General features: G+C 36.5%; 1 protein-coding gene across 1 annotated transcript in view; it reads right to left on the bottom strand.

Moving 5' to 3' along the window:
- The window catches only part of LOC128744430 (GPI ethanolamine phosphate transferase 1), a 188,950-nt gene extending 162,858 nt beyond the window's left edge, over positions 1 to 26,092 (bottom strand). Inside the window, exons 1-4 of the mRNA XM_053841448.1 lie at positions 25,871 to 26,092; positions 13,269 to 13,435; positions 744 to 1,101; positions 458 to 688 (exon numbers count right to left, since the gene is read on the bottom strand). Of these exons, the coding sequence (XP_053697423.1) occupies positions 458 to 688; positions 744 to 1,101; positions 13,269 to 13,435; positions 25,871 to 26,004 (890 nt within the window). The 5' untranslated portion in view covers positions 26,005 to 26,092. The remainder of the gene's footprint in view (positions 1 to 457; positions 689 to 743; positions 1,102 to 13,268; positions 13,436 to 25,870) is intronic.
- Between the last annotated feature and the right edge of the window lie 317 nt (positions 26,093 to 26,409).

The raw sequence follows: 26,409 nt of genomic DNA, 5'->3' as shown, positions 1-26,409 counted from the left end.
CTTATTGTTAATTTTTCACACGTATCACTTGTCTTACCCTCGGCAATTGAACATAAAAGACAGAAGTCTTAAGTTTTTGGAGATCAATAAATAATAATAATAATAATAATAATAATAATAATAATAATAATAATAATAATAATAATAATAATAATAATAATAATAATTAACAATTTTATTTAGGGGTTTTTATGCCTGAGTTGGAAATATGATTAAAATATGTATTTCCAGCTTGGCTTTTCCCCTTACCGGAAAATGAACAAATAAATAAATAAAATATAAGTAGGGCTGATGTTCACGTCGATGGGAAACATATTTCCCAAAATCGGTCGGTTTAAAAGGTAAACTTTCCGTTTTGTAAGAATTATAAGTTGTGTGTCCCGTTACATAAAATGTAGATTTGTAGGTTCTTACGTTAGTATGTAACAGAATTTATAGTGATATGCTTGTTACTCACTGGTAGCGGTTACTCCAAGAATTGTTCCAGTGTTGGATTCCAGCTCCCCAAGCAATAAACGGAGTTTCTGTTTCCATCGGATGTCCTGATCCATGAGATCCTTTATCCGTCATGCCGTGGTCAGAAGTAAAGATGTAAGCGGTTTTTTTATCGTTAATTGTTATCCGATCAATTATACTAACGATTTCTTTGATACCATTGTCGACCAGAATTAAATTTTCTGAAAACGAACTTAATATCAAGTGGTCAAAGAATGCTGCTTTTATAAAATATGAGTAATACTTACGCTGAGTATGGTTTGTGTACATGCCCAGCCGTATCCAAACCCAGTAAATGTAGAAATAAAATGACTCTCTTTTGTGATAATAATAATTTTTGATTAGCTGGTGTTAATAGAAATGTTTTCACTTTTTCAAATACCCATACATCTAGTAAGCTTGTATTCGATGACGTGGAGAAACTTTCATCTTCAGCAGGATAAGAGATAAATTTCGCTTTTCCTGGATTGATTTCATCAGAAAATATAGAAAGGACATCTGGGCTACCCCAACTGAATGCAAAATCGCTTCGGTTAAAAACAGAATCAAATTGAACAGGATTTTTCTTCCATCCTTTGAATATTGCACTAGGATCCTCATACATTCCTGAAAATAATAGGGTAAACGTAACAGTAGTGGCGCATTTAGTAATAAAATTTTCTATTATTGGTCAAAATAATACGGTGATGTCAGAATACATGCATACATTATAAGCACACGATATGATTGAAACGTTCTTAATCATTCTAAAATGACTGTTAAAATCGATGAAAATTCAAAAATTTTCAAAGACAGAATTGTAACATCATTATGTAACATCATTGGTTTGCCATTGGTTGATTCGAGCAATATGATTCCAAAACCGGAAATGAATTAAAACGTCCAAAAAAATTTTTGACGTCTTACCGCAAGGTGTCAATCCAAACCCAGCGTCGCGAAAGAATGAAAGATTTTGAACGTTAATAGCTCTTGCCAATTATGAATGAATTTTCATGGTTTAGATACCAATCGACTCATAAAAGATGTTATTATATATGGCCTCTGAGAGACATGAGATGATCTCCAATCACTATTTTGTAGAATGCTGATGTTTTTACCTTTGTTATACTATAACAAAGGTTTAGGAATTGGTCGAAAAACACGAAATTGATCCGAGGCCCGGAGGGCCGAGCCACATATACCAATCGACAGGGTTCGACGAACTGAGCAATGTCTGCCTGTGTGTGTGTGTGTGTGTGTGTGTGTGTGTGTGTGTGTGTGTATGTGTGTGTGTGTGTGTGTGTGTGTGTGTGTGTGTGTGTGTGTGTGTGTGTATGTGTGTGTATGTGTGTATGTGTGTATGTGTGTGTGTGTGTGTGTGTTTGTGTGTGTGTGTGTGTGTGTGTGTGTGTGTGTGTGTGTGTGTGTGTGTGTGTGTGTGTGTGTGTGTGTGTGTGTGTGTGTGTGTGTGTGTGTGTGCCTGTTTCTCGGAGATGGCTGAGCCGATTTGTTTATTATTACTTTTGTTTAAAAGGTATTATTGCCTAGTATATCACTATTGTATTAGTTCGAGGTCCGACATTTCGTTTAAAAGTTATAAGTAAAAACGTGAAAATTACGTGACACGATTTTCTCCGGAACCAAGTGACCGATTTCAACGATCTTGGTATCGAATGAAAGCTCTTATTAACGCTAAATTTTTCGGGTAAATTTTATTGAAAACAAACAATTAGTTTAAAAGTTATCCTAAAAAAACCTGTTTTGACAAGGTAATAATTATCGCCTGTTTCTTAGAGATGGCTAAACCGACTTAGGCGCTATTAGTCTCATTTGAAAGGTAACATAGCCTAATAGATCACTATTGATTTGTTTTTTGATTGGACGTTCAATTTGAAAGTTACGAGCAATTGAATACAACACATTAAAATTTATAATAATTTATAACCATTTCATCTAAGATGATTTATCTAGTTTGAATTATTTTGACATCAATTTAGAGATTTTAATGCTGCAAATATATCTGCAAAATTTCAGTAGAATTGGTTTTGCCGATCAAAAGATATTAACCCTCCAACACTCGCGCCAACTTTTGTAATACAGGTTATTCGCGCGCACAATGGCCCAAAGCCAAAAAGACATGCGCACTAGAGTTTTGACTGGGAAAACTTGGTTTTAGGTTTATGGAACCTTTGGAAGAATTTCTTGAAATTGAAAGTTCTATCGTCTGGTGCAATTTAAATTTTTATTAATCCCCCTAAAAGTGGAATAAAAAAATTATTTTTCTTCAGTTTCAATATAACACATTGATGTATTCTGCAAAGTTTTAGAGTATATTATTACAAGAAATTTTGCTGAAGACAATAACCCCCTATCTCTTCAGCGAAGCTAGAAAAATATTATTTATTGTATATGAATTAGTGAAATCAGTTGAAACAAATGAAATGAAACAAAACATCAGCGGAAACACATTGTTTTTCTTCGGCCAACATCTGTAGAGCACACAGTTTTCTGCAGATCTTTCATTTCTAGTATCTGTAATATAGTGCCTAAAGCTGTATATAATTAGCTATACATTTTTGCCTCGTCCATGAATCGTACTTTTGCCCCGTCCGTGAATCGAACTTTTACCCCGCTAGGCGCGTGACGGGGTTAGATAGAATTACGGAAAAGCGATATATATTTTGTAAATTATTTCCGCCGTATTTTTAAAACAGATGTCTGAGTGATGTAAAACGCTGCTACAAATTTTCAACAAGTAATATCCTCCTGTTAATATCGTATTTGCCGTATAACGAAAAATTACATCAAGACCGCCCTAAAATAACATTTGCACATAACTCAGCAACTATGCTTCGTAAGCAATCAAAGTTTACGTTAGATTCAAGCTGTCAAAGTAGTCACCCATCCATGCCAATGTAGAAAATTTACTCGGAATCTGCACCGATAAATCATTGAATCGCACTTTTACCCCTCCTTACTCTATTGTAATGACATAAAAATGGTTATGTTGAAATGGCTTGGCTGTGCAGCAGGTTGAGAAATACGAATTTTCGCAGCGTTTCATCCAATTTTATAATTGAAAAGTACTATACCGAGCAAGCACCATATTCAAAACAGTGCCTAATTCTGAACAGTTGCAAATTTTTCTTAAATATTGACAAAACTCTAGCTATTTAAACCATCTTAATAATATGAAATCATCAGTTGTAGCGATTAAATTGTCTAAATAGCTAGAATTTTGTCAATATTTATGAAAAATTTGCAATTGTTCGGAATTAGGCATTGTTATAGTGCTTGCCTCCCAGTTAGCTCCGAGGTATGACGCTGGCCTAATAAGCCAGTCGTCGTATGTTCGAATCTCGACTGGGAGAGGCTGTTAGAGTCAATAGGATCGTAGCAACTGGCCCTGCAATTGTCCTGCACTCTAACAGCTGGCTGTGAAGTCTGTCGTATAAAAAAACAGAAGGTCGAGTTTCGATAACGGAATGTAGCACCTAGGCTTTGCTTTGCTTTTATGGTGCGTGCACGGTATAAGCAAGTTGAACTTGTTTGCAATAAGTTCTGTGCATTTTAATGCTTTCTACTGGGTTGACGGTCAAATAAACATTTGCGCCCCTACCGGTTGTTATTGTCTTGTCTTGCCCATTATTTTCGAAAAATTTGGTCTAAATTTAATGCTTGTTGTTCAAAAAATATATATACAAATAAATGGATTTTGTTTTCAAAATAGTAACAACGAAAAAGTTCTCTACCTGCAGCAACGATTTTTAGGATCTTCACGGGAATAACATAATTTCTTTATTTTTCCAAAATCAAAAATTTTGCAATTTTTTCTGTATAGACAACTAGCTGACCCGACAAACTTCGTATTGCCACAAATTAACCTGTGTTGTACATAAATCATGAATCTCGGATGATCTTTGTCACAATCTCGAGTTTTGCAAGCCCCCCAGTGGGCGGCGCTTCCGACGGCGGGTCACCGGCAACACTCGCGACCGTCTCGTCCTGAATGATCTAGTGTTACTATAGATAGTTTTTGTGGTCTTGTATTGACTAATGTTTTATGGAAGAGTCTCGAATTTCTCGAGTTCGATTAGTTTTTGAGTTTCGCAAAAATTTCTGTTTTATTTGTATGAGAGTCCATATCCCCCTACCACAGGGGTGAGAGGTCTCTAACTATCGTAAAATAAATTCAAGACTCCAAAATCTCCCACATGCCAAATTTGGTTCCATTTGCTTGATTAGTTCTCAAGTTATAAGGAAATTTGAATTTCATTTGTATGGGAGCTCCCCTTTTAAAAGGGGAAGGGGTCGTAATTCACCATAGAAAAAATTTCTGCCATCTGCCATGCCAAATTTGGTTCCATTGATTGATTAGTTCTCGAGATAAGAGGAAATTTGCATTTAATTTGTATGGAAGCCCACCCTCTTAAAGGGGAGATGGGCCATAACTCGCTTTCTAAAGAAGAGAGGGGTCTCAATTCACCATAGAAAAAAATCTTGCGTCCAAAACCACTTACATGTCAAATTTGGTTCCATTTGCTTGATTAGTTCTCGAGTTATGAGGAAATTTGTTTTTCATTTGTATCGGAGCGGCCCCCTCTCCCCTCTTAAAGTGGGGAAATCCATAGAAAATATACCATAGAAAATATTCTTGCCTACAAAAACACCCACATGATAAATTTGGTTCCATTTGCTTGATTAGTTCTAGAGTTATGAGGAAATTTGTATTTCGTTTGTATGAGAGCCCCCCCCCCCTCTTAAAAAGGTATGGGGTCCTAATTCATCATAGAAAAAATGGTTGCCTCCAAAAACACCCACGTGTCAAGTTTGGTTCCATTTGCTTGATTAGCTCTCAAGTTATGAGGAAATTTGTATTTCATTTGTATAGGAGCTCCCCCTCTTAAAGTGGGGAGGGGTTCTATTTCACCATAGAAAATATTCATGCCCTAGGAAACTTTCACGTGCCAAATTTGGTTCCATTTGCTTGATTAATTCTCGAGTTATGAGGAAATTTGCATTTCACTTATATAGGAGCCCCCCTTCCTAAAGTGGGGAGGGGTCCCAATTCATCATAGAAAAAAATTTTGTCCCCAAAAACACGCACGTGCCAAATTTGGTTCCATTTGCTTGATTAGTTCTCGAGTTATGAGGAAATTTGTATTTCGTTTGTATAGGAGCCCCTCCTCTTAAAGTTGGGAGGGGTCCTAATTCACCATAGAAAATATTCTTGCCCTCGAAAACCTCCACATGACAAATTTGGTTTCATTTGCTTGATTAGCTCTCGAGTTATGAGGAAATTTGTATTTCATTTGTATAGGAGCCCCCCTTCTAAAGTGAAGAGGGGTCCCAGTTAATCATAGAAAAAAATTTTGTCTCCAAAAACACCCACGTGTCAAATTTGGTTCCATTTGCTTGATTAGTTCTCAAGTTATGAGGAAATTTGTATTTCATTTGTGTAGGAGCTCCTCCTCTTAAAGTGGGGAGGGGTCCTAATTTACTATAGAAAAGATTCTTCTTGCCCTCGAAAACTTTCACATGCCAAATTTTGTTCCATTTGCTTGATTAGTTCTTCAGTTATGAGAAAATTTGCATTTCATGTGTATAGGATCCCCCCCTATATTGCTCTTGTTCCAACAACCTAGACATGGCAAGCATGTCCGTTGTAACTGCATAAACTGAAGTTATATTTATTTTGAATTTTGATAATGTTTTAACAGGCAACGTTTTTATATGTTCTGCAGTGTGCCGATCCTTTAATTCAATAATAGCCAGGAATCTAACTTTTATCTCTGTACCATCCACAAATTGTATGCTAATGCCCAACATATCCCTATCAAGTTTCGTACAAATATCTAGCATTAGGCACACAAGTTTTCCTTCTATTTCCGAGATTATTCATTCTCTGATTCTTAGCGACGATTTGTATATGAGCAGTTGATGGAGCGCGAATTTAAAGCTTCAGTCGCTTCATTGAATTTTGAATTTAATCCAGCTTCAATAGGGTCCACTAACTTCCTGAACGCGGAGTAATTTAAGACTTGCAGAGGTAATCCATTCATAGTCACCACCTCCACCAAAGATTTGGCATAAGTAGATCGGCACATCCGAATAGCCACTTTCCCAATTTTCTCCGGTGGCTCTTCGCTTTCATCCGATAATAAGCCCAACTCGAATGCCTTTTCTTTGTGCACCACAATGTAATACCCAGTAAACGTAAAATTACGTATTGAAGATACAATTTTCCCGCATTGAATACATTTCGCGGTTTTATCCGTCTGATTTACCGAAAATAGCTCGGCCACGAGCCTCGGCCTTCGTCGCTAATCAAACATCTTTTCAATTCTGAATAATTAATATATTGTTCACAGTATATAGTATCCACGGAAATTGTTGTAGATATAAACACTGTGCATTAGGAGAGACGTGCTCAGAGACATTTCTGTAGCATGTGCACTTGGATGTGACTGTGCAGCTTTCAGTCAGCCCTTGGCTTGAAAACAACAGCACGCAAGAATCTCTTGCTTGTGGAAATAGTCGCCTACTAATCACTTTAAAATATAATGTGCAGTCTCAGCAGAATTCGTGCTACACAGTAAGAGAAAATTGCTACTCCCAATGTCTATGGCACCATCAAAATTTTTACCGAACGTCCCCCAAGGAACTCCGGAATAACTCCGGGGCCATATGACATATGGCCATTATCTACAGATATTATGAAAATAGAAAATATTTTCGGGAAAATTCCTAAATTTAGTGAAAAAATATTGAAAGATAAAAAAGTTACGGCCATTTTAGCGAATTTTGCGACCTTAGAGGGGTTAATAATAATCAAAGCTATCACCAAAATTGCGAAAATGCTGACTTCACCAGTGGACTCTCGGAAAAGTTAACTCTCTGAAAAGTAAATTGTTCAGAAAAGTTAAGCGAATATCAGCTCTCATGCAACGCTCTAAATAGTTCATTTTTGCCTTAACTTTTCTGAGAGTTTGAATTCATTATTGGTTGACCAAGCGTTCCACTATGAGATATCAGGCGGACAAAAATCAGAAAACTGACTTTCACTAATCCGCTTAATGAAATTTTTTATTGATAGTAAACACTTCAATAAGGAAAAATCCCAAATAGCACGTCTCAATAGGATGTTGTTTCTGAGATAGAGGCTGTTAAAATTGAAAAGCGATAGGATATATATGCTTTTTGCCATGAAAACACGTTTAGTTTCAAAGCAATTTTTGAACACTATTTTCAAAATTAAATCTTATGTATTATATATCATTAGAAAGGTAATAAAATGAGCTTTCCGAAAAACAAATGGTTTAGGCAGCTAGAGGAATAAAAATAATAATAAAAACCCGATTTAATCCACCTAGTGGTGAAAGGAACCTTTGTTATACGGTCTTATTGTTATTTGAGATAGAAATCGACACGTTTTCGGAACATAATTCATCTATTGGTTAACGTTGCGTAATGCGTTGGTTTACATAAAATTTTTGAAAATTGAATAAGTTTACAAATTTTGAACAAAATAGAAATACTTTTAAATTTTGATAGATCCTTTTTTCATAAAATTGCTGAGTAAGGATAAGTAAGTTGTTATTAATTTGAGTAAGTGGAAATAAAAGTAACTTGTATGTGGAAATCTTATTATTTAACATATACATTGCCTAGTAAAGGTCCTGCAATGCCATTCTATTTGATTCACTTCAATAGAGTTTTCTTGAATAATTTTCATCAATTTTTATTAACCTTTAGTTACTCACGCTGTTGTATTTTGTACAACACGTGTAGGTTTTTCAACGTAATATTGTTATAAAGTTACAAATCGTTGATTAACTAACGTATATTCTTCATTAAACTTATTCTGAGCAAAATGTCATAATTATTCAATGCATTAAGGTGAAATTAGTGATCATTAAGATATCATCATTTTATATTTGTATTGTTTTGCGAATAGAATAGAAACTGTAAGCGACAAATAACCAAACGCATTGTGTGTGTACATGCAGTTTGACGAGAAATGTTATTAAAAAACGGGAGTATTGTATAACATATGATGAACATTTCAGCTAAAGTCACGCGAGAGCTTAACACAAAATTCGCCTGTATTCTTTACCCAACGTAATGTTGCCATATCTTCCGTTAGATTTCTTTACTACATGTCGAAAAAGCCACAATCTTAGTATTTTGTATGGCACCACTGTGTTACTACGAGCAAGAGACAAAAGAAAGAATACAAGAATCCCCCTGCCGCATGAAATAGATGCACGCTGAAAAATCGATACGCTCATTTACCGGAATGATTTTGGAATCATCTGGTTTGCAGTCGGCATGCATTTCGTCTTATGTTTAAGAATAAAGTAAATAAAACCTGCCAGATTTTTATATGGAATGGCTTATATGAGTAAAAGTCGTTAAAATGCAAATTTTTGGTGAAAAGTTCGGTGGATGAAAACTGCGCAAGTTTTTACGCCAGTTTTACATACATATTTTTCATAGTGCATGCAAAGTGTCTTTTGCATGCGCAAATGTAGATTAGCTGCTCGTGTGCTTTTATATTTTGTAATTTTTGCCAGCTGCGGAGATATATTGACAGAAAGTGAGCCAGATATTGATGTGCTACAATTAAATGTTTCCAACTACTGCTTTTCAAGTGAAGTGAAGGGCCGGTTTTGTTTAAAATATGCAAGGAAAATGCGATACGCGATGAGGCTAGTGTTGTGTGTGTGTTTTAGGCTTTATGTTTTATGCTGAGATGATGTTGAAGGGCATGTGCTCATAAGCAGTTTTTTCATCAGAAAAGCATTTTTGTCGATGGAACTGAGTTGCATATTAAAGATTATCGATAATGTGAGACAAATAAACATTTATCCTAGCGAATCTACTGTACTACATTTAAAAAATTGCAACTAAAGAGCCATTAAGACTTATTTACCAACACACTCCAAGCAATCAGGGTAGTCATGAATACATGATGAGGGCTAATTTCTCGTTAATAATTTAAATTGTTGGGAAAATAGATCAGCATAAACCGCCATCACAGAAACGAAACAATCAGCATGCGAGGTGTACCGAAATTTACCCCAAGTGGAATTTTCTCTCGTTTCTTCATATGGAAAAATGGTGTCTGTATGCAGCAAAACTAGCCAATGTAAAATGTTTAAAATATATCCGTCTGCTGGTAGTCGAGAAATTTGTAGTCAAAATTAAGGTATTTTTTATAATCAATGTTCTACAGTTCCTAAACAAGCAAACATAGAGGTATACTATATTCAGCAAAGCTGTGTATTTTTATCATTTGTACAACTTTGTAATACAAGAAAAAGTCTACAACAATTACAAAAAGAGCAAAAATATAAAAACTGAGTTTACAAATTCATATACAATAAATAAGATTTTTCTATCTCAGCTGCAGAGATGGAAGGTTACTGTCTCTAGCCAAATTTCTTGTAATAATATGCTCTATAACTTTGCAGAACACATCAATGTGTTATATTGATACTGAAGAAAAAAATTTTTTTTTATTTCACTTTTAGGGGGATTAATCAAAATTTAGATTCCACCAGACAACAGAGCTTTTAATTTCAAGAAACTATTCTAAAGGTTCGATAAACCTAAAACCAAGTTTTCCCAGTCAAACCTCTAGTGCGCACGTTTTCTTTGGTTTGGGGTTATAGTGCGCACCAGTAATTGTGTTACAAAAGTAGGCACGAGTGTTCGAGGGTTAATATCTTTTGACCGGTACAACCAATTCTTATAAAATTTTGCATATATATTCGTAGTGTCAAAACCTCTCGTTTGATATTAAAATAATTGAAATTAGGTAAATTATCTTGGTTAAAATCATTATATATTATTGTTAATTTTGGTGTGGTGTATACGGTTGCTCATAACTTTCAAATTAAACGTCCAATCAAAAAATCATTCAATAGTGATCTATTAGGATATATTACCTTTCATATGAGACCAATAGCGCATAAATCGGTTTGGCCATCTCTAAGAAACAGGCGATAATTATTACCTTGTCAAAACAGGTTTTTTAAGCATAACTTTTAAACTACTTGTTTGTTTTCAATTAAAAATTCCTGAATAACTTAGCTTTAATAAGGGCTTTCATTTGATACTAAGACCGTTAAAATCGGTCATGTAGTTCTAGAGAAAATCGTGTCACGTATTTTTCACATTTTCGCTTATAACTTTTAAACGAAACGTCGTGTCACGAAGCAACTCAATAGTGATCTACTAGACAATAATGCCTTTCAAACCCTTTCTTTCTTTTTTGCCTTTCTGCGAAATATAGTGTTTTGAAAATTTCTAGTCACTATGGGAGATTTCAAAACTAAATATATTTCCAGCGAATAATACACACACACACACACACACACACACACACACACACACACACACACACACACACACACACACACACACACACACACACACACACACACACACACACACACACACACACACACACACACACACACACAACACACACACATACACACACACACACACACACACACACACACACTCACACACACACACACACACTCACACACACACACACACACTCACACACACACACACACACTCACACACACACACACACACACACACACACACACACACACACACACACACACACACACACACACACACACACACACACACACACACACACACACACACACACACACACACACACACACACACACACACACACACACACACACACACACACACACACACACACACACACACACACACATACACACACAGAAGAAGCATTTAGTGTAATAATATTTAGAAACTGAGTTAAGCAGATTTACTGGCTTTAGTTTTCAGAAGGTCGCATAATACATGTAATAAGATTGATTATGCGACCTTTTGAAAACTACTGCCAGATTTCAATATGAAGTAATTCATAGGAAGTCACCATCGAGATTTCCTTCTTACGACATTATTGGAACTATGAAGAAAACATGTGCCCCTCCTGCTAAGTTTATCGAAGAAACGTCTTCAAAAATTTCAAATTGCAGTCCATATTGAGTGGGTTGAAAGTCCTAAGGCCTATTTCAAGATAAGCTCTAGATCTACTGAACTTATGGACCAATTTCGGTAAATCGTATAAAGGACGATAGTATCTTGCAAATGAAACATATTGTGTAAAATTTGTTCGCGTCATCTCCGAGAAAACGTTAGTAGACAATTTATTACATAAACACATATATAAAAACACATAAAGCCTAGGTGATATATTCCGTTATCGAAACTTGACATTCTGTTTTTATACGCAGACTTCGCAGCCAGCTGTTAGAGTCCAAGACAATTGCAGTGCCAGTTGCTACGATCCCCTTGATTCTAACAGCCTCTCCCAGTCGGGATTCGAACATACGACGATTGGCTTATTAGGCCAGCGTCATGCCAACTGGGAGGCACAAACACAGAAACACATACGTGTATATATAAATTCATACATACATACATACATACATACTTACATACATACAGTCAGACATTTGTCGATCTCATCGACCTGAGTTAAACAGTAAATGACACTCGGCCCTTTGGGCTTTGCTAAAAAGTCAGGTCTTCTACCATGAGGCACTTTTTAAATTTTTCTTCTGTTCTGGCTTCCTTTTATGATTTTTTGATGGGTTTCAACTTAAAACCTAATTTCTTTAAGTTTGGCCATTGGTAAAAAAATAATTGAGCTGAAAGGCCGATTTTGAAATTTTAAGCAATAAGGGACTTTTAACATTTTATGATCGCCATCTTGTCCAATATAAATAAACATCTGCACATTTGAAGACAGGATTTACAAACTTAATGCAAAAAACAGATCGAAAATCGGTTAAGAATTGATCCTAAAATGGTGATTTTACCAAGTCATGTACTAGTTTTCCACATATGGAAAAGGCAAAAAGTTGAATTCTTTTCAAAATATGTTCGTGAAATGTTTGCAAATGTACTCTACCAACATATTTTAGTCATATCAACTAGGAAAACATCAAAAATCCTAAAAAAATTCGAAAGTATTTTTGTCCGCCTGCTTGTATGGAAATCCCCCATAGTGCGTTCGTCCACACACGTGTGTTTACCTTCTATCTTTATTTCTCATTTTTCGGTTTATTGCCGCCTTTCCACAGTTTCATACAGAGTCGCATCATTACTGGGATTAAATTATACCTACTCTTGTACCGGAGAGTTGCAACAATAGTTCTATACGGGCACATAGTTATAGTTACTTCAGGATTATTGATAACATACTGGAAAAGCGCAAACTCATTTTAAATGCAAAGGAAGGAACAGCAAGGAACTAAAAATAAGCGCGAACATTATCAAAACGTAGTCGCAGACTATACGAAAAAACAAAACTAAACTAGTGTAACCGGCTATTTTAAACTTACTGTAAGGAACTAAGTATTATTTCATAAAGATCTGGCTACATATTTACTACTTCTTTACATTACACCTTCTAGATACATAAAAATGTGTGTCCTGTATCCGAGGACATATTTTTCGCTTTTGTATTTATCATTTTCAACGACTCTGAGGATTACTCAGAAAAGTTAATATTTCAGAAAAGTTAATCGACCCATTCCCCAATCGGTTAACTTTTCTGAGAGTCCACTGTATTGAAATCGAAACCAAAACTTTGCGTTTTATGGAAAAAAATGTGAGCAGTATGTATTATGCAATTAAATAGTAACATATTTACATAGTTACTAATGTAAAAGGTCTACTATGGGTTGAGGACTAAAAAAAAAAATTAAAAATGTATAGTTTACCTGCAAAAAGGGCTACATGCCCTGGTCTTGACTCAGTTGGAACATGCGTATGAGATATTCCAAAGGTTCCTTGCGACAAAACTATTTGCCGCAAAAATAAAGTTCTGTTCGCCTGGTGTTCAAGAAAAGAAGCTGCGCGGAGCCCATCTGCAACAAAAACAACAATTCTGCAAATAAAGGAAATTTTAATAAAAATGCATATTGAAGTTACGATTTGCGTGTTTGAGATCAGAACTATTATAGTCTAAACCAAACTGATCTCACAAGTGGAATTTCTTCAACGTTCTCGATTCTCGATTATTAATTCTGCTTAATTCTGCTAAGAAATTTGATTAATAATTCGGCACCAACTTTTCAAAAGGGCCTACCTGAAAAATGTAAACTGCTGTCACTCGCATTTACTTCGGCGTTCTGCGAATCGAATCAGATCACTAAAGGTCCGCCCTAAAATTCTAATGTCATTCGATTCAATTCGACTAACGCTGAACAAAACCCATATAGCATCAAATTAAAATTAGCCGTGTCACATCACTTGCTTCACATAACTAGGCCTTTTGAAAAACACAGAGCTAGAGAACCTTACACAGATCTATGTAATCCCCATTTTTGATGGGGATTTGATGACCCATTTTCGCTTGTACGCTGTATTTGAAGTGTGCTTGACTACTCAATGAATCGGTTATTTGAAAAATTCCCTGATTTTGTTAAAAATTCCTTGACAATTCCAGGTTTTTCTAGGTCATTTTAAATTCGCGGTACAAACAGCTATAACTTTGTCAATTTTCGGAATTCATCCAAACGCTTTCAAGCACATATGCTTAAAACGTTAATTTTTAGAATTAATTAATCAAATAAAATTCGATGTTTAAGGTACCAGTACACTGTTTGCTGAATCATCTAATATTTAATCTATTTCATCAAATAAATTTGAAAGCCCGTGTACTGACCCAACCAAATATTCGAACAAATTTTATTTTTCAAAATGTCGCCGAGCTTTTCCGATAAAATTTGGCTGTTTGTAAAACAGTGTAATATGCCAATCAAATTAAATTTGTTTTCGTAACATTTTGCGCTGTTCGCCGGTTTGTTTGCTTGAAACTTATCAAAAAAGCTCACAATGTTTATTATTTGAACTGCTGTCAACAAGGAATTTGGAGCAGGAAAAATAGTGCAGAAAGGAAGTTTTGCAAAGGAAATGACACTGGAATAAATCAGGACATTATTGAATCAATAGTGAAAAGTTAAAAAAACTACAAGATATACATCCCTAAGGGTTATACGAAAGGGTGACGTAGAACTATATCAGATTATGTAAACTGCATTTCTGGCATATGTATGTTTATAAAAATGTGTGAGGGCCATTGTTTAAGTGAATGTTGAAAAGAGAAGAGCGAAATATTCAGATTCTATTCTTTATTGAATGCAATGGTGGCTTTGAAAATACGTGCAGGGGGGTTCATAAGTACAACGCTCTCAATCATTGAGACATAGAGATTTCTTTTGAACGCATACGCAAAAATTTCTGTTTTATTTGTATGAGAGTTCTTATCCACAGGAGTGAGGCGTCTCAAACCATTATAAAACAAATTCATGCCTCCAAAAACCCCCACATGCCAAATTTGGTTTCTTTTGCTTGATTAGTTTTCGAGTTATGAGGAAATTTGTATATTATTTGTATGGGACCCCCCTCCTAAAGTGGGGAGGGGTCTCAATTCACCATAGAAAAAGTTATTGCCTCAAAAATCCCCACATGTCAAATTTGGTTCCATTTGCTTGATTAGTTCTAAAGTTATGAGGAAATTTGTATTTCATTTGAATGGGAGTTCCCTCCCCTCTTATAAGGGGAAGGGATTTCAGTACATCATAGAAAAAATCCTGCCTTCAAAAACCCCCCACAGGACAAATTTGGTTCCATTTGCTTAATTAGTTCTCGAGTTTTGAGAAAATTTGTGTTCCTTTTGGATAGGAGCCCCCTACTCTTACACCCTTCTTGAAATTGCTCTCTTACTCCCAGAAAATTTCTGTTTATTTTATCTATCCAACGACATATAAATTGTTCAGTTTCGTTCAGTAGTTTAGTAGTTATTAGCATTTGAAATCTTTCATTCAAACGTTACACTTCTAGTTTCGTTTTCACAAAGTGCTACCCAGTCCCAGTATAGTAAACAAAGACGTAGTCCTACATCAAAATCATGAATAATGAGGAAATCACTTTATAGACCTGTTTTTCGAACATGATTTGTTTAACGGGAAATTAGCAGTCATTAACTTTTCGTCGGAGAGCCCAATTTCGGAAGCAGTTTTTGGACCCAATAGCTGGGGCCTGGTTGTAAAAAAGTAAATACTGCCTTCTTCTTGCCAATCTAAACACAGCGAATATCTTTTCTTGACTAATTTCACCTTAAATATCCTTTAAAATTAGGTAATACTACGTATATAATACTACATATGTCAAACATTACTCTAGTAAATCTAGTAAATAAATAGTAAGCATGTAAACGTTCATTTCAGGATCGAAAAGCTACATTATGTTTCTGTTAACATGGATAATTTACTGGAAAATATGAACAATAATTGTATGCATATCCACCTTTTCGCGCGCTTAATGGCGGTTAGTGGGTACGCTTTTCGACAATGTTTATTTGCTTTTGGGAACTCCGCTCACGTATGCTTGAAAGTTCTACAACGACAATCAAGGCTGGAAATATGACCTTAACGTGAATAAAGGCCCAAACAGAATGTAGCGTTAACGCATCCGTCAGCGTCAATTTGACAGTAAACCCATGGGAAAACTGTCAGAATAACGCTGACGGACGCGTTGACGCAGCATTCTGTTTGGCCCTTAAAGCTGCCAAAAGCATGCTAACGTTTTCCGAAAGTTGTAACCACTAGCCGCCATTACGCACGCGAATAGGTGGATAGCTGTGATATTCAATTTTATTCTGGTTTTGTGTGTTAAGTAGTGCGCTGTAATCGCACAGTGATGCGCTATCCAGCTTTTTATACCATCTGCCATAATAACGGAGTGTATTAGCACAGACAAACAGACGAGACACTCGCATTAATTCCATCGTCCATTCAAAAACCACTTATTTTTCAAAAAAGCATGTTTCGCAACATGACCACACCATGGCGCTCGAGTGTTGCTTCGGGTTTCCAGTATAAAACCACACAAATGTAAAAAACCTACAGTATAAAACCCTGCAAATGCAAGCTACTCCGCAACATGCATAACAGAGAGCGCTAGTGTGCAAGCAAAATGTGTAGGACGATGGTTTTTGAAGAATTTTCTTCTATGTGTCATGTCAGTGCGCCAGTGATTATAGTATAATACAATATAATCAATATATATTTAGAATGCCAGTGTCGCTGCAGTGCGCGTGGTAAACATCACACATGTTCAGATAATGTATTTACATTATATATGCAAATGTGTGTGTGCCTGAGATTCATCAAAAGGGGAATCTCATTGTCAAACTTTGACAACCAGTTTAAAATTTCAACTATGGCTGCTAAATAATGTGATTGGAAACTTCGCTTGCTTCAAATTTCTGAAAAAAAAATCGGTGCTAAAGGGCGTAGTTTTGAGATTCTATTCATCCGGACGAAAAGAAAAAGAACGTTTAACACCATTTCACTGGCATAAAAACACAGCGGAGAGCGCACTGATGACAGCACCAACCAGCGCACAGATAAAGAACAGATAAATAACAATGAGAAACTTTGACAATGAAGTTCCCGATGCACAGACTTGATACAGATTGTTAGCATCATTTTTACCACAATGAGTCCTGTAGAAAAACAGCGACACTGGCATTCTATATATATTGATTCTACTTATAATACCCCCTTAAGTAAAAATGTATATAAGGATTGCTGATGTGTGAATACATTAGCCAACTTTCGTTCGTTGGGCTATCTTTAAGTCTTTCACTAACAAGGAAACATCACTATCTGTCACAGGCTTAGAGCTTGACCACTGGCAGTAAAGCATTAGTTGTATTTGTAATAAATCGGAGTTTATCGCCGCAATTTAAACTAGGAAGCTCACATTTTACAACACTTTTCTATCCCGATGTTCGAGCACATCATTGAAGTAGTAGTGTTGTAGCTCGCAATGACGTCTCAAAAAGCAAAAAAAAAGCAAAAAAAATCGTACAAGATTCTTTTGCCTCAACCACGACGAATCTCCTTTCATTTACTACCTACTTATGTTACGGATACCATGTCGGATGCAATCCACCGACCAGAGAGCTTTTGATAAGTTAAATCATGAAATTTCGATTGCCAAATACGACAGGATGGAACTTGGCGGCACCCTACTGGTCTGGTTGAAGTCCTATTTGGCTGATCGGTATCTAGTGGATGTTAAAATCGGAAGATCAATATCCAGCGAGCTTATTGTTACATTCAGTATTCCACAAGGCTCATATTCGTGCTATACTTCATCGATGTAAACTTTCCACTACGAGGACTCAGGCTCTCCTTTGCTGATGATCTTAAGATATATCTCGCGGTCAATAAAGTAGTAGACGCCGTTTTCCGAAAACGAAACGAAAATAGAATGGTGCTCAACATTAGCAAGTGTTCAGTTGTGTCGTTCTTCAGGAAAAACGGCATCCTTTTCAACTATCATCTAGGGTCCAGGCGGCGAACTGATTAAAAGAGAGTCCTGCCTCAAGGACTTGGGAGTTCTCCTTGACTCACAGCTCACTTACAAGCAGCACATCAGCTACATCGTTGCTAAAGCATCCCGCAGTCTTGGCCTAATCATGAGAACTGCGAAAAGCTTCAACGATATGCCTGCATTGCTTGAAGAATTCGTACTGCGCGCTTGTCCATTCGACGCTGGAATGTAGCTCGGCGGTCTGGAATCCCCATTATATCAACGGCGTTGATCGGTTCGCGAAAATACAACGCAAATTCATTCGATTCGCCCTCGGTCGCCTGCCATGGAAGCACCCGCTCCAGTTTCCAAGATACGAAGCGTGCCGGATGCTAATTGGACTGGACACCCTAGCATCCAGGAGAAATCTGCGCCGAGCAATCCTTGTAGCTGATATCCTGATGACGAGGGCCGATTGCCCATGACTTTTCAACCATATTAGTCTACGAGCTTAACCATGATCTCTTCGTAGAAGAATGTTCCTCCAAGTACCGTTACGAAAGAAAAATTATACAGCAAATGGGGTCATCGTCGGGCTACAACGTGTTTTCCGTCAAGTGTCAGCTGGGTTCGACTTTCACCTAACTCGTAGGACTATTCGTGGGAACACCGAAAACCGTTCATAGCAATGGGCATATCTTGACAAATAATTAATACAACAAAAACGAGCTTTGTTTCTTGCTGTTTTATACATTATACAAGCTTTATTCGGTTATCTAGCAGCAAACGTATTATAAACATTGTTGAAAGTTTGCCAACACAGAAGTTTGCCCAATTATGCCAATAAGGCTTATACAAATTTGAAAAAAGTTTATGTGCTGGTCTCAAAATATTGTTGAAGGAGGGGCAAGAAAAAAATAATAACATTAAACCTTCAATAACCAAACAAAAGAGAAGAAACCAGCGTTTATTTTTCCATATTATTAAAATTTTATTACAAATATTGTGAACAGTACTTAAATTTTAGTTCAACCCTTTCAAACTTCAAAATTTTTCGACCCAAGCACATAAAGTAAGCATCCTGGTAGAGACGAAGCAGTTTGATAATAGTGGAGTGCCACAGGATCACCTTAGAGAGCCACAAACGTATAACTTGACCTTCATTTGAATTTTGTTTTGAACCTCCGTGTCACTCGGTTAGTTACCTTGCATTTTAATAATCGAAATCCGTGTCACTTACTAGTTCAGAACTCGGTAACCACGACATAGTATCGTAATCTAACCATAGTGTGAAAATGGCAGTTTAGGTCTCTGCCACTTTATTACTTGGAACACTTATGCTGTGCTATCGACATGTTTTAAGAAAACAAATCTCTGAAGCTATTCACGTTTCTTGGTCAACCTTTTAGTCATGAATATCAGACCTCTCCTTGTATATTAAGGATGCACACCGTTTAGAAAATTTCAAGTTTCGAACAGTTCAGTGACATCCTGCATGCTGCATGCATCCAATGAATGGTAAAAACTGTATCGTTGAGTTTTACGTCCCCTACCTCCAAAATTAGGGTAGTTACTTGGACATTATGGAGTAAAACGACCAATTTTGATCCCCGAAAACCCGAAAAATTGTGTTTCTATTATTATCTTATCTAGTACTTTGAGGGAAAAAAATAATCCCACTGCAATTCAAAAATCGGAATATCTCCGTCATAAGCGGTACCAAATTTCACTAATATATTGTTTAATTCATTGTTGCCTCCATCTAATTCTTTTAAAACGAGGTATATTAAAATGGAATCAAGCCAAAAGTCTGATTGCAAGCACCCCAATTTTCGTCGTTCGGAACTTAAAGATTAAGCACAATAGTTGCCTGTGACTTGCAGCAGAATCAGAAAGCTTGGTTGGTGAAAGAAAGTTGATCGAGACTAACGAGATAACTATAACTTTGCACTTATTGGATAATTTAGAGATGTAAACTCATTGAACTGTGAAAAAATCCGCTTGTCACTAAAAAATGCAACAGACTAATGACACTTTATTTTTTTACCCCTTCACATTTCGAAAATTTTCAAAGGGTGGGGTGACATAAACTTTTTTTCAAATTTGTATTGTAAGCCTAATTGAACGAATAACTTGTAACGCAATGACCAAATTATTAGTAAAAGACAAGTTTAATAACACTTCAAGGTGGACAAAAAAGTAATTTTAGAAACGCTTAGAGCAGTTAGAGCCAAGTCTGTCCAGGCCTGAGATAAGATGGTTGTGATAATGATAAAAGAATCCTTGCGGAAAACACTAGCGCCATAATGCGTTGGTGATTATGGATTAATGAGGAAGAAGAGTGACAGAACTTGGCTCGTTATAATTGTGTACTTGGTGAATATAGAATAAGATGGCTTGTACTTATCTTGTTTTCTCCTTCCTTTGTTTGTTTCGTCGTCTTGTTCGTCTTCGATCTTACTTAAGCCCACAGTCGGCTCCACGCCGTCCTCTCCATAGTTGTCATCAGTGCAGTCGTCTGTGGCTGTGGCTTGCCTCCCCTCACGCGACAACATTGTTGCCGTGAGAAGAAGCGATAGAGACCAGGCAGAGAAAGAAAAGAAAAAAGAAGAAATTTTTAGTCAACATGTTGATTGCAATTTTCGAGTTAGTAATATCACGAAAATTCTATGTCTGTCCATCACCTATGCTACTACCGACTAACTACTCGCTATAGGATGGACGCTATTCATCTCCCAACTACCCATGTCATCACGATTGACCCAGCGCTGTTCAACAACCTATGCTCATTAAAAGCCACAGCCGCTTCTTTGTCTACCATCTTTGCAGTATTGTAGCTGTTGGCGTAAATTTTCGAATATTTTGTGCGGAATATTATTCAAGAGCAATATTATCGGTCAGAACTATCGAAAAATTACTTGAACTTCCGAAAAAATAGAGCAAATGTGATATAATGGGGACTGGTACTCGCTCGTATTATTCCCGGTGGCATTAATTGCCTATTTGTACCAGTAGTCAACCGATTTGTCGGTATGCTCTTCAGACCGTGGTCAATTGAAATGATTCTGTAACTAAGAAAGGATGAGGTGGATCAAGTAGAACTTCACTTGGAGATATGTATATATGCCGTGTTAAGTCTTAAGTGCAAGCTGTCACTGAAGCAAGACTTAATAAGATGTTAACGACGTTGATAATTCTGTGAGGATGGTATTGAATCGAAAAAATCCTCATACCATGGCCATATATTATGTACTATGACCATATTTTAGGAAGTGGGAATGATGGTATATTGAGGACAAGCCCTCGCTATCACTTGAATCAACCAGAGAATCGAATATCTGTTTTTACTTGAAGAGCTATACTCTAAAAAGATTTAGTTAGAAGTGGAATTCCAGTTGAAGTCTGCCAGGATTGGACAATGAACAGAACAAATGCATATCGAGGCTATAAAGCTTTTCGAGAGATCCACTGCACTGAGTCCGACCGCGACGGCAGCAGCAAGAATGGAGAGGAGCAGGCCGCCGGTGAGTTGCCACCGTCCGACTTGATGGACTCTCCGACAGTAGCTCATCAGCATTAGGAGGGTTTTTGGGAGACAAACAACGTCATTCATGATAATTTTATATTGTTAGTTGAATACCGTTAACGCGGTTAGTCACAAGACATGCAAATCACTCTAACAAAGGAGGGAAATAAGAAAATAACAATAATAATTATAATTAATTACATCCACAACAAAAATAATACAATAGAGGTGACAGTAACAACGATAGCAATATTAGTAATAATAGTAATAACATAGGAAACTGACACAGGAAACACAGCTACTGACTATAACTTCCTGCCCATTAATAATTGTAGTTTGGCAGCATAGGTATAAGAAAAATTTCGACTCATCATAGAACACTCAAACATATATTCATTCGTACCTATACACCCATACACACTCATACATGCATACACATGTATACATGTACGTGTGTGTATATTTTTCAGTGCTGTGCTGTCCATAATCGCATAACAGCCACAAATTTAATGGCGATCTCATAGAAAATGTCTCGATTACGCAAATAAAGACATTACATCATTTTTGAACACTCGTTCGTTCTAACTAGCGATAAATTTTAATTTTCATGAGTAAGTCAAAATCTCATGAATGGTGGGTAGGATTTGGTTTCAATTTTCTAGAGAAATGTCTGTGCATACCAGCATTTCATCTAGGGAACTGAGGAAGCCCTCCCGGTGCTTCGGCCTAAACGGACTTGATTTAAAATCAGATCCGTTCAATTTCGCTCCATTCCGCATTACGAGACACATGCTACACGTAAAGGTAAATTATGCAATACTACATACTACACATATATCCAACTTAAACTATATTACATTCTACATGCGGAACTAAGATTTTTAGGTCGGTTAGCCGAAGTACGCGTCAAACCACCTACCCATGGGAGGGAAGTAATTTTAGAAACGCTTGTTGCATAATAAAATCATAATTTTCAATCAATATAATTTTCTTTTTGTTCTGTTGCTTGAGGGTGTATGTAGGATATTCATGTACCGTTCTGATTCAAACTTAGAACAGTCTCAAACTTCGAACTCTTCAGAATAAAATGCTCGTAGTATCGCTAATATGATAAAATATTATACTTATTATACACCACCGTGTTCGTCAGAATGTCCTCTATCCGGTGACATTGAAATGTAGGACTCCTTGTAAGAAATCAGCAGGCGCTGGAAAAAATGAGAACTCAGATTTTAACTTCGTCCGCATACTCTTAGCGTTTGGTGCAAAAGTAACTGTTTTTTCGTTTGCATTATTTTACCAATTATAGAATATTTACCTTCCCACTTCGCGATTATTAGGTAAGTGCAAGATATATACGTACTAAAGCATAGTTGAAATACAATATTTCATGCATTATTTCAAAGATTTTAGATAAATACAAAGTGTTCGAAGTTTGAATCACGTTTTGAGGTGTGATTCAAACTTTGAACACCCACGAATAATATCCGGTTTTTCCGGATTTTCCTTCGAGAAAATGAATTATCTGCATTGTATAGCTGTACAAAGTTAGCTTGCTTTAGATGTGGTACATAGAGTTTGAAAATATTAGCAATTGACTGCAGAAGTACGGATTGAAACTAATTTTTGTGTGAAAAATTTAAATCATGCTGTTAGGTGGATTTAAAAAGACAGTGTTTAGAAAAAGGATGTAATCTCACTAATTGTTGTTGAGTGATACTAATTACATTAATACTTATCATAGTAATACAAGTGTTCGATGTCTGAGACTGAAATATTCGAAATTTGAATGTCGACCATGAAAGTGTTCGAAGTTTGAATCAAAACCGAACTGCAGTTTTATAGTGTTTTTCAATGTAAATTAACATTTTATCCTCATTTTTAAAATTTAAACACGAAAATAGTTAAATTGTCATGCTATTAACCCTTTATAAGGCAGTGGCAACTATATTGCCACCAACAAACATTTTTTATTTTGCTTCTATAATTATATTGATGTCATTATAGACGCAAAACAAATATTTTTCGTTGGTGGCAAAATAATTGCCACGGCCTTATAAAGGGTTAAACCATTCATGTAAGTAGAATAGAGATGTTTTCGAACATTTTTCTTTGAAGAAAGTTTCAGCATAGCTTAAGTGTTCGAAGTTTGAATCAGAACGGTACCATGCGCCTCCATTAAGTCACATTCCCATACATATTTCAAGTTAAGTTTTCTCAAAAAAGTTCCATAGGCTACACCTATACGAGCAGTGCAGTGATGTTCTGGATCGACAGGACTACACTACGGTGTATATGGTTAAGCCTGTGCTGTGACCGATAGTGATGTTTCCTTGTAAGTGGGCTAAGAGATTAGTGCAATTAGCGAAAGTTAACTCTGTAGTAGTTTGTGGGCATCGGGAAAAAATAAATGTCAAAAATAAATGAAAAATGCGGTAAATGTCAGCAATCGAGTTCTACGCAAATTCATATTTAAATAATAATTATCCTGTACTTATCAGTACATATATTGAAGACATGCTTGGTAAACAAGGAGTACAGAGGAAAAGCAATGATGAAAAACTGATGATTTAAATTGGTAAATTGTAAACGTGTGGGACACGCAGAAAAAATCGCGCTAATAATTTTTGCGTGGGGAGTCTAAGAAGGTGGAATCTCCGCAATAAAACGCTTAATTTTTTTTCGTAACTATTGCACCTGGCAGCAATTTAACGAGTCCTACGCAAATTCTTTTTTTAATAGTAATTATCCTGTACTTACTAAAAACATTGAAAATATGCTTGTCAAGCAAGGAGGGGTGCAATGGAGAGGCAATAACGAAAAACTGATAGTTCAAATTACTAAATTGTAAACATGCGTGGTAAACGCAGAAAATAACCACGCTAATAATTTTCGCGTGGGACTCCAAATAGGTGGAAACTCCGCAATAAAAAAATCCGTTTTTTACCAGTCCATCGGACGAACAAGTAATTTGTAATGGCATCCTATTTTTTACAGTGAAAATATTAGTATTCATTCTATTAGGGTTGCCAAGTCTGAAAATTACATAAACCGGCCGGTCGGTCCTGTTTTTAAAAAATGGCGGGGAGGGGGGGGGGGGGGGGGTGGGTTGTGTCAGTCGCCGGAAGCCGGTTGACAGTTTCCCTTGTAAATGGGATGATCAGTCAATTGTGGAGAAGCAAATGGTAGGACATCGCAGTCGAAACCACAACGAACATTGAATGGATTATTGAAGATAGCTAGTTTTAGTGACAACTACTTGCTTCTGGTGCTAGTGGACAATTTAATGTATATTACCGCCAGAAGCAAAGTATTGTCACTGCAAAACTGGCTATTTTCAATGATCCACTACTCAGGATTGCTAATAAGGCGTGATACACAAATTACGTAACGCAAAAATTCCGGTTTTTTGACCCCCTCCCTCCCCTATGTAACATTAAGTAACGATTGGCACAACCCCCCCATTAAATTACGTAACGTTAACCAAACCTTCCCCCCTCCGTACCTCAACATTCAATAAAAATGGCTTGAACCGCATTTTTTTTAATTTTTAAGAAATTGAACCTAATTAGCAAGATTAGCAAGTTAGCAAGCTTCATATTAAAATCAACAATCAGGTATCGGCCCATGTTAAGCTTAAATGGTAAAAAAGCAAAGCCATGGGTATAAACGTCCTGTTAAGAACTTGACTCTTCTTTATTTGTCATTTGTCATTGTTTGTCATCGTTGTTTATCGACAGTCTTCGCAGCCGGCTATTAGAGTATAGGACAATTACGGGGCTAGTGCAATGATCCTACTGGCTCTATAGCAGCATCTCCTAGCCGAGATTCGAACATACGACGGCTTGTTAGGCCAGCATCGTACCCCGAAGCAAACTGGGCAGCCTGAAATGGTCTTCAACCGTAATAACTGGAAATTTAGCAGGATTATCTTCAGCAGCTACAAACCATAATTTTATATCATAATTTTCATTAGTATAAACCGATTCACTGTTTTCCACCTCCAACACGTCCTTTCCTCATTTGGCAACTGCTTTTTTGGTATTCATAAATTTGTTACGTAACTATTCTCATGACTCCCCCTCCCCCCTATGTAACAACAAGTAACGCTAACTCGACCCCCCTCTCTCCCCTCTAAGCGTTACGTAATTTGTGGACGAAGCCTAAATTCATTATAAAATTTAACAAATCAGGCAAAAAGTACAAATCCGGCTTCATATGTCGGAAAACCGGCCTTTTTGCAGGATTGACCGGCCACCGGCTTTGCAAATGAAAAACCGGTCGGGCCGGCCAAAAACCGGCCGCTTGGCAACCCTAGATGCACAGCTTGATGTACTCGCAAGCAGGTTTTAAGCTTTAATTCTCAGAAGCTCTAAACTAAGTTAAACTTCAAACTTTAAATGAAACTTTTATGATATATTTACATATTCTTCACCTTGGCTAGATACATATTTAATTATCTAAACTCACCGGTTTGCTGCAGCGCTTTCATCATCCTTTCCTATCGGAAGATCATTCAATATTGGTGTTTGAAAATATATGTAGAAAATGGAAACCAGAAATATTAAATGCACGACAACCGCCAACGCTGCGAAAACGATCATTGCACTATTCTCAAATTAATTTTAAGTATATCAAACTATCTAGCCTTGTGAAATTTTAGCTAAATTTTAAAAGAAAAGTTGTTGACATGACAATTCTGAGGGTAGAGCGCAATGAGGTTTAAAAAGGTGTATATATCACATTGGGTCAGAGATGCCATATTTTCTAAAAAAATGTCTGCAACTGCTCGAAAACCGAAAAAATCGAGCAGTTTTCCGGCTACTCGAATTTTCTGGTTTAAAAATAATCTGCGAAAATCTGCACACTTTTTTAGGAAGTCTGTGAAAGTTTAAAGAGCTTCGAACAAAAATCTGCACCAAAACAATAAAAGTCAGAAAAACTGCAAATATCTGCAAATTTATAATGATCTGCAAGACCGTTCCAAAAATCTGGAATTTGCAGACAAA

Source organism: Sabethes cyaneus, chromosome 3 (assembly GCF_943734655.1).
Source record: "Sabethes cyaneus chromosome 3, idSabCyanKW18_F2, whole genome shotgun sequence".
In the NCBI taxonomy this organism is placed as follows: domain Eukaryota; kingdom Metazoa; phylum Arthropoda; class Insecta; order Diptera; family Culicidae; genus Sabethes; species Sabethes cyaneus.
The sequence above is the reverse complement of the archived record's forward strand: the minus strand, read 5'-3'. Positions and strand labels throughout refer to the sequence as shown.